Consider the following 9,553-nt stretch of genomic DNA (forward strand, 5'->3'; position numbering starts at 1 on the left):
ACACTAACACCAGAATATTGCCAGGGAAGTAGCAGTGGGGAATAATAAACATGGAATAGTTTACACAGGAAGGGCTTATGAATTTTGTTGCAGAAGTCATCTGGCTTTTCTAGCATAGACCACTTTGGGATAATACTGCACTTCTGTGCTATCACTCCCAGCCCACTCATCCCCTGCGCCCTGTCAAGGGAATCGCTGATGGGGCTCAGCAAAAATTCAAAATACGTGGGTCATCTGAACCAAGCTAATGGTTCCTATAGTGTTTACCTAAATGACAAGCACAAGAACAGCACACACTTCCTCCTCCACAAGGAATTTCTCCCTGAGATAAGCTGGCAGGCTCTTTTCCCTTGTGATTCACCTATCAAGTGCTGCCTCAGCCCGTGACCTACCTATGCACAACAAAGCCTCCATGTTGAGAGCTGGATGCAACAGCAGCAGCAGCAGCTTTCGAGACTCCTACTCAAAAGCAAGAATTTACAATCTGGCCACTCACAGGTGCTGGTTAGTCATTTCTCCCTTTGCAAGAGCCCCTGGGAAGGCCACAAGTGAGGCACAGTGGCCGAGGCTTCAATACAAACAGCTCACCCTGCTGAGAGCTCCCACCAGATCGTCTGCAACACCAGCCTGACTCCCCCCCTCACCCATCTCCTGCCTCCCATCACCTGTGCATTTCCAGAGCCTCTCCAAGCTCCCAGAAATGATCCATCACTCCACAACTCCACTTGGGTAGTCTCCATTTTGTGCTGTCCAAGAGGAATCTCTAGGAATTCCAGCTGCCTAGCCAGAGTGTGCAGTGCAAAAATCTCTTGCTGTTTAAATGCAGGAGACATGGAGAGATGCTTCATTACCTGAAGCCAAGCTAACATGAGCTCCTCTGAATTCTGTAGCAAATCAGGAGATTTCAAAGGGAAAAAGTCAATCCTTAGTTCCACCGAAAGTTAGTGCTGACTCCACACAGGTTCACACCAAAGCAAGATGGTTGAGTGGTTTTACAGTTACTCTGCTCCAGTGCTACTGTGTCAGACAGGTTTAATTAACATATTCTTATCTTATTTCAAGCATCACATAAGTATGAGAATTACAACCTGCTTCTTAATTGGACTTTTAGAAAAGCTCAGTATTATGGCCGATAATGAAATCCCTGAATCACTGAGGTCTTTTTGCCACGAGAAGTTAATCTACTCTCAGATGTTCACAGGTAACCCCCACTCTATCAAGATGGGTAAGCAGATTTGCAGCAGGATTTGCCTGGCTCCCATTGTGCCTCAAGAGTTCTCTCTGGTTGGGAATACAGTATTTTTATTTTACTGGTGGCAAAGTGGACAGAAGGGTCACACAACTCATCCTAACCCTCAGCTCAGGAGGGGCAGAAATAGAACTGAGATCTGACAAACTATTTCTGGGCTCTAGGAGCCAGACAACACATTTGAAGTAAGTAATGTTGCACAGGGAAGCATCCAAACAATTTTCAAGTATCTGGCATAAAGTCCTGGCACATTCTGTGGCAGCTGCTAAATGAAACTCTAAGTTTTAAAACTCTTATTAACAGGTTCTTCTGGTGGCATGTGACACCTGCTCAGGACCATCACTGGGCAGCACCACCTCCCTCCAAGGAAGACATGATTATCCTCAAACAGGAATTCTCAACTCAGTAACTCTGCTGCTAAAACTGTTGCTAAGTAGATCACAGAACTGTAAGTTCCTGAAGAGACCAAGACTGAAAAAGTGACAGAGAAAGGGTAAAAACCCAACTAATGCAAGGAAATGCTGGTTTTTTATGAGCAATTCTCTTTTTGGATGCAGATGTTCTGCAGCATTACCTTAAAGAGGGAGGAAAGGGAGCACCAAAGACCCAAACTTCTTCAATTCACAGTTAGCTGGACCTACAAGATCCCTACAGCCCAGTTTCTCTCCCTACAGGTAACTTCAGCATTTGTAGTTTAATTATAATAAAGTGGCACACACAATTTGGTTTGAAGGTCTTTTAAAGACCAGACCTGTAGAAGATGTATGTGCTGCTGTGAGGATCTGCCCTGGTCAAACCTGTGTGCAAATACACATTCACCCATCACAATTCCTTATTCCAGTTCTTATCCAGGAAAAGTCTGTGGAAATGACACAAAGCCTTTGGGGTTTACCCCCTTGAAATCATAAAGGCAGCACCCAAACAGGGGAAAGGGAGCCAAAGAGAAACAGAACAGATTTTATCTGAGAACAGACAAAATTAAACAGCATTATCTAGAGAAACACCCCATGTTTTGTCTCCTGTACCTCCTGACCCAAGGAAGATGCCCCAGGTGACCAGTCAGGATAATGCCTTAGGTTTTCCCAGTAAGTAAATATAAAGAGGAGCTAAATAAGCAGGAGCAGTCGGTGTCAGATAGTCATGTGTTCATTCAGGGACTTGCTCTGCAAATTTGGGGAAGAATGGCACTTCACCATATGGCAAGAATAGACATCCAAAGCATCAGTGGCTTTTTGAAGCTATTTAGTGACCTGGATGAACCACAGGAGTATAACAGTTGCCTGGAAACATTCCTTGCTCATAAATTTGATTCCATGTATTAACTCCAAGCTTCTAGAGAAATGTACTCTCCAGCTACTAAGTAAGAAAATTCATCACAGACTTGCAACAGAATTTTGAGGCATTTGGGACTAAAAATGACCTCGGTCATTGGGTTGTGCCTTCAGCTACCACAGGAGGTGACAGCACACAGCTGTTTCCAAAACAGTTTAGGATTTCTGTCCTCTACTACTGTTACTGGAAAGCTCTTCCAGAATCCCATGACTGATGGCTAGAAGCTTTTTTTTTATTCCTAGTTTCCAGCCTGAAAATTTATTCTAGATCAGCTTAGTCTCATCCATTTCTCCCAAGAGGTGGTTGTTCTTTAGCACGGAGGGACAGTGGAAGTGTTAAGATGCAAAGTAATGCTTCAGCAGGTCCAAAAACATACCCTGGGTTTTTAAACATTCAAGAGAGCAAAGCAAACACACAGAGAGATACACCCAGTGGGAGGAAGGCAGGAAGCTCAGCACAAGTGTCTGCTGCCTTCACCCAATGGTGGAGCATCTGAGATGACATTTCTTCCTTTTATGCAACAAACAGCACCAGACACCTTCCATCCCAGGGGGATGGGCCAGGCCCCGTCCCACTAGATGGCACTCACTGGTTCTTCCCTTCAAACATTTCATTGGAGCCAGCCAAAAAAAATAATAAAAAATAAATTAAAATAATAAAAAAAAATATATAAAATCTTAGTTGAATCCCACAGCTTTCCCAACATATTCCCTTTAAGACAGTGGTGACCTACCAAAGCCAGGGCGGAGCATGACGGACGGAGGCTTGGGGGGGTGGGGAGGGAATTTGAAGCACCAACCTGGGAGGGAATGTAGTAGCTGAAATTAATATTGCAACCAAGATTTGCTGCAACATAGCAGAGTCATGCTAATTCATATCAATGGTTGGCTGATCTAGTGCAAATTAGCAAGAACGCAAGTAAATAAATAAATATATTTATATATATATATAGTTTGCAATAAGTGTAATGCACTTTAACAGTTTACTGACTGGTACAAGGTAAAAACTGCACAACAACAGGTAAAAATAAAAGTCAGCAACAACAGCTTTGCTCAAAGTAAGGCCTCTGAGATATGAGGCTTTTTTACTTGGATGTGCTTTAGAAACAAAACTGAGTTCTCAATATTCACCCCTACAGGAAAGGGCATGTACTTTCTACTCCAAACATATTGGAAACATAATTAAGACTTGCTTTCCCGTATCTTTTAAAGGTTATTCCTTTAAAAGGAATAGTTCCTAACATTCTTTGCAAGTACTGAACATGTTGGCACTGCTTTAAAGCTTCAACAGTGTTTATGCTTTTAAGTTTTAGCTATTCCAGAAAGTTGTTTGGCTTTATCTACAGTGATACAGCTAAAGATGCTAAAGTGACAAAATGGGGTAAAAAGGCAAGAAACAGGTGATAAAGTACATGAAAAGTTGTAATGTTGTATAAAACAAGTCTTTCAAGATCACAATACATTAAGGTTTTATGGCAGTAAAAGACTTTAGATTTAAAAAGTCTTAAGAATACGGGGCAAAGATGAAAAAATCTGCACACTTTTACTTCAGTAATCAAAATTGTTACCTCTTAACAACTTCTGGTGGTAATCCTCCTTACTACACTGTCTTACAGCTGAGAATTTGGCTTCCTCACACTCCCTTCCCAGACTTAACCTTGTCTGAAGAGCAGAGAAAAGCATGAACTCAAACTAAACTCTTTCAAGTTCTGACTCACTTTGCATTTTTCTAAGAAAAGCAGCATCTACGACGTTTCCCCTCAACATAGTTCTAGGAGATTTCTGATAATTTTCTAGCAATGATATGTTGCTTTACCCTCTACCTCGATGCTGTCCAAAACTTGGTATCTCCCTCAAAAATTACCTCCATATCCCTGACCTACTTTAAGATGAGTTTTGCCACCATTCATTGCTCAGAGAGACTGGCATTGACACTGCCAACACCTGGAGAACTCAATGCCAGGACACCAGGCAACCACACAGTGTTGTTACTCAGGTGCCTTGCTCAGGGAAGGCAGCTCCTGACCAGGGAGAAGTTGTACATGAGGATAAAGATGGGATTTTACTGGCAGGTTGTGGATCAGACACAGGAGAGCTGCCCTGCAAACACTTTGTGTGTTAAATGTGAAGGCCCTGCACCCCCAGAGAACTGAACAACTCAATGTATTCACTCTGGTTACATGTTGTATCCAACACACTACACTGGAAACTGTATCTCACCAGAGGCCAAATCAGCTCTCAAAGGCATTCCTGCAGAAAGGAAGAGCCATGTGGGAGATTCCCACTTCCACAAAGTTGTCATGGAGTTTTTTGGGTGCACAAAGTGCCTTAAGATGGAACAACTCCTAAGAACTTCACTAGAGCCCCAGATCTTCAGTGTAGCGAAACATCTGCTCGTAGAGATCCCATTTTCATTCCTCCTGAACACACTTCACGCAAATTAGTCGTCAAAACACGACCAGCGACACAAAACTTCTTTTGCAAAGCAAAACTACCCGTGTAGAAACTAAACCCACCCAAACAAAGTGCAGGCAGGGTGGATAAGGAGTCCCAGCTGCTACCACAGGTACTCCCACTCACCTTGGCAACCCCGACCCCGGTGAACCTGGCCTCCAGGAGCTCCTGCCTGCGTGGGTCCAGGCTGTGCAATTCTTCCATCATTTCTGCTGCTATGGGAGAACAACACTCAGATTATGCAATGCAAGGAAAAAGGAGAGACATTTAATATTCTGTGCCACTGATGAGACTTAAAAAGTGCCTGTTCTGCAGCACAACCACGTAGAGAGCATTTTCTTGAAAGAGAAATGCAAGATTACCACGTAATAACAACATGACTTTGCCACCATATTATTGTATTTAAACCATAACCCTGCTGGAGTTTCCTCTCTTCTGTTGTACCAGCCATTTCAAGATCTCTAAATCCAAGAAACCAATTATGTCACATTCTCCCACTGGATGCTTTATTGAAAGGAAAACATGGGACCAGAGTGTTATGACTAAAAGATTCAGAGCTTTTCATCCGTGCTGCATGACTAGGAGAAAAAAAAAAAAGCAACATTCTTTACCCCATAATTTATTTTTGGCCAATCTTGGAAATACTCGATCTCCCCAAACTCCAGATTTCATTGACAACAGCTCTGGTTCTTCCAAGCACAGAGATTATAAGAAGAAAATAATGCTCATTTAAACCTTTTAATTTATAGGGTAAAGCATCAGATGCCTCTGAAATAACAGCTGCTTCTACATCTTGGATGTGCCTTGGCAATCCAACACTATGGATGCTTTACATGAAGGGTTAAAAACCCACCCAGCAAAAGTGTGTAAACAGGTTAAAAATCAGGAAATACACAATTCGAATCCTGAACTGCTAAAAAAAAAAATGGGACAAATTTCACTGTTCATTATAACTGTGAATCACATCTTCCCAACCACACCAATCAAGTTCATTTCCAGAAATGTCTGTTCCAGTTTCATTTTCTGGACTAAGGTAGGGGAGGGAAAAAAAAGCAAAAAAAAAAAAAAAAAAAAGGCAAAGCCCAGAAAAAGAAGATAAAGATTTGCTGTATAAAGAGCATATGCGATGAGGAAAGTTCTTGAAGGGCAGCAAGTGCCCTCTAGAACAGGCAGTGCACAATTGTTCCTTTTATGAACTGTCCATTTTGTCCCCGCCGCTTCCTCCAAACGCTGCGGCTCCAAGTTACAGGGGCAAAGTGAATCCATCCGGGGGCATTCCCAGCTGCTCTCCCAAATCAGCCACAACCCTCAAAAACTAATGGGATACTAAACGTGCTTATCAGACCACCTTATTTCTGCTGAGAGCCCAACAAAGCTCTCTCAGCCCAGTTTTCAAAACAGGAAATCTGAGCAGCAGCGAGGAAAATGACAGACAAGCCACGAAAACGCCAAAGATGTTCAAACGCTCCCAGGGCTTCTCCCCCCACCGCGGGGCCACCATCCGTGGGGAACCGCATCCCCACGCCGGGATGCTGCCGTGGGGAAGGGGCTGACACAAGCTCCCCCAGCCCGGGGGGCTGCCCCGGGACCCCCGCGGGCAGGGCTGGTATTCCCTCCGGGTGGGGGGATTTCCAGCAGCCCTCTCCCACCCACTCGAGGCGCAGAGCCGAGCGAGCAGCCTTGCCCCGCTGCCAGCTGCTGCACCGCCTCGGCCTCCTCCTCCTCCTCCTCCTCGCCCCCCAGCCCGGGGCTCCGCAGGCCGTGCCCACCCTGCTCGCCCCCGCGGGGCCGGGCCGGGCCGCGGGGCCTGCGCTGCTCCGAGCCCCGCGAGGGGCCCAGGCCGCGCCGCCGCCGCCCCGGGGCTCAGGCCGCGGCCCTGCCGCCCTGACCCGGCCCCCGCGGTTCTGCCTCTCCCCCACCCACCCGCCCGCCGGGATGGGGCGCAGGGGGGTCCCCCCGCGCCGGCCCCGCCGCCCCCCGCGGGGTCTCACCTGGCGCTGCCGCTCCCGCCGCCGCCGCCCGGCCCAGCGCTGCCGGGGCACCGCGCGGAGATCCCGCCGCCGCCGGGGGCACGAGCAGCAGCAGCAGCGGCGGCGGCGGCGGCGGGAGGAGGAGGAGGAGGAGGAGGAAGGCGGGAGGGAGGGAACCTGCTGCGGCGGCGGCGGCGGCGCGGCGGCACGGGCGGGATGGAGGGAGGGGGGAGGCCGGGGCGGCTCCGCTGCGGGCAGCGGGGCTGGGGAGGGCGGAGGGGCGGGCGGGGAGGGAGGCTGGGGGGGTGGTTCGGGGGTAGGCCGCGGATCCCCGGCCTGGCGTGAGGAGCGCGGCCGGGCCGGGGCGCGCGCGGGCCGGCGGCGGGACAAAGGGCCTGGCGGGAGGGCTCGGGAGGGCCCGGGCGGTCACAGGGGGGCGGGGCGGGGCGGGGGGCGCGGCGGGGCCGGGGCAGGGCAGGGTCGGGGCGGCCCCCCCCAGGTCCCTCCCGGCCCGCGGCGCTCGGCCCGGCCCGGCACTGGGGGCACACGCGCGGGGCGACACCGCCAACAGTCTCGCGAGAGTTGGCGCGCCGGGGACGGGGAGGGGACGGGGGGGGGTCAGAGGGGGCGGGGCTTTGGGGAGGGGCGGGGCCTGAGGGGGAGGAGGGAGGGGCGGGGTGGGGGTCACGGGGGTCGGGGGGGAAGGGGGTGATGGGGGGGTTACATGGGTGGGGGGGGGGCAGCGGGGGGTCAGGGTGGGCCATGGGGTCAGGGCAAGTCGGGGGGGGCAGGAGGTAATTAGGGGGTCACACGGGACTGGGGGGGGAAGGGGGTAATGGGGGGGTCACAGGGGGCTGGGGAGGGACGGGGGTGATGGGGGGGTCACACAGGTGTAGGGGGGGGTCAGGGTAGGCCATGGGGTCAGGGTCCTATGGGGGTCGGGGGGAGCTGAGGGGGTCAGTGGGGGCAGGGAGGTCACAGGGGTGTGGGGGGAAGAGGATGATGGGGGGGTCACAGGGGGCTGGGAAGGAAAGGGGGTAATGGGGAGGGTCACACAGGTGTAGGGGGGCAGTGGGGGTCAGGGTGGGCCATGGGGTCAGGGCAAGTCGGGGGTGGCAGGAGGTGTGAGGGGGTAAGAGGCCCGGGGGTGGGGGTCACACGCGTATGGGGGGGATCAGTGGGGGGTCAGGGTGGGCCAGGGGGTCAGGGCAGGTCGGGAGGGGGCATGAGGCTTGGGGGTTCACACAGGTGTGAGGGGGCAGCAGGGGATCAGGGTGGGCCATGGGGCTGTGGGGAAGGCACAAGGAGAGGTCAGATCCAGCCTTGGGGTGAGGACAGGGCTGGGGGTCAGCAAGGGAGGGGGGCAGGAGGCAGGGGGGGGGGTCAAACAGGTGAGGGGGGAGCAGGGGTCAGGGTGGGTTCAGGGTCCTGTGGAGGTCAGGGGGGCTTGTGGGGGGTGACAGGCACAAGTAGGGTGTCAGATCCAACCTTGGGGTGGGGATCAGGGGTCAGGATGGGTTCAGGGTCCTGTGGAGGTCAGGGGGGCTTGTGGGGGGTGACAGGCACAAATAGGGGGTCAGATCCAGACTTAGGGTGGGGGTCAGTCAGGGGGACAGGGACATGTCCACCTGCCCCCCTGCCCCCCACGGTGCCCCCACAGCGGGGGTGCAGCCGTGGCGTCCATGTACCCCCAATTCCTCCCCTCCTCTCCAGTCTCCATCTTCCACCCCCAGGAGCGACCTCGCTCCCAAAACCACCCTGATCCCCCCCCTCGATGGAGGGTGCAGCCCCCAACTCCCCATTCCCCCCTCCCCTCCCCTCGGGGACCCCCAGGAATGTTCCCAGCCCCTCTTTTGGGGCCGATCCAACATGGAAAACACGCGTGTGAGAGGCACAAGCCGGGCGCCCCAGCAGCCCCCGGCACACACGGCCCGCCCTCGCCTTTGCAGGGCCGAGCTGCCACCGGGGGGAAAAACCAAAACCAAACCAAACAAAAAAAACAAAACAAAAAAAAAACCACAAAAAACCAAAAAAAATTAAAATAACAACAAAAAACCGCTCGTCCTGGCTGGACCCGAGCGATCCCATCGCGGCTCATCCCGCCCGGGGCAGGACCCGCTCGCCCCAAGGCTGACTCAGCTTTGCGAAAAGCAAACAAGGGAAGGGAGGGGGGGGAAAAGAGGATTGTTGGGAAGGGAAGTGGCCAGGCCTGTCCGAGGGGAGGCAGGCGCGGATTAGCGATGGGAGAGGAGGCTCCCGGAGCTCCAGAAAGGATCGGGCAGGGCCGGGAATGCCGAGGGACATCCGTCACCTCCGCTTTGCATCCAGCGGTTTGGGGGCGAGCTGGAACCCCCAGGCTGGCAGAGGGAGGGTGCGGAGAGGAGCCGGCGGAGCATCGCTCCCGCAAGGCCACGGGGGGGAGTCGGGATTATTTAAAAATCGCCAATTTATCGTACTTTTGGTAACTCGAAGCAGCCAATGGCTCCGGGAGCGCTGCCTGCTCGCACAAACCGTGCTTCCTGTGCTTAATTTCGTTTTTTTTTCTTTTT

General features: G+C 51.9%; 1 protein-coding gene across 4 annotated transcripts in view; it reads right to left on the bottom strand.

Moving 5' to 3' along the window:
* The window catches only part of TLK2 (tousled like kinase 2), a 44,161-nt gene extending 37,093 nt beyond the window's left edge, over window positions 1–7,068 (bottom strand). Inside the window, exons 1-3 of one of the 4 annotated variants that reach the window (XM_032711283.1) lie at window positions 7,026–7,068; window positions 5,161–5,249; window positions 3,315–3,380 (exon numbers count right to left, since the gene is read on the bottom strand). In XM_032711283.1, the coding sequence (XP_032567174.1) occupies window positions 3,315–3,380; window positions 5,161–5,241 (147 nt within the window). In that variant the 5' untranslated portion in view covers window positions 5,242–5,249; window positions 7,026–7,068. Of the gene's footprint in view, window positions 1–3,314; window positions 3,381–5,160; window positions 5,250–5,645; window positions 5,807–7,025 lie in introns of those variants that run through there. The other 3 variants (XM_032711284.1, XM_032711282.1, XM_032711285.1) reach the window with 3 other exon arrangements.
* Between the last annotated feature and the right edge of the window lie 2,485 nt (window positions 7,069–9,553).

The sequence above is a fragment of the Chiroxiphia lanceolata genome, chromosome 26 (genome assembly GCF_009829145.1).
Source record: "Chiroxiphia lanceolata isolate bChiLan1 chromosome 26, bChiLan1.pri, whole genome shotgun sequence".
In the NCBI taxonomy this organism is placed as follows: domain Eukaryota; kingdom Metazoa; phylum Chordata; class Aves; order Passeriformes; family Pipridae; genus Chiroxiphia; species Chiroxiphia lanceolata.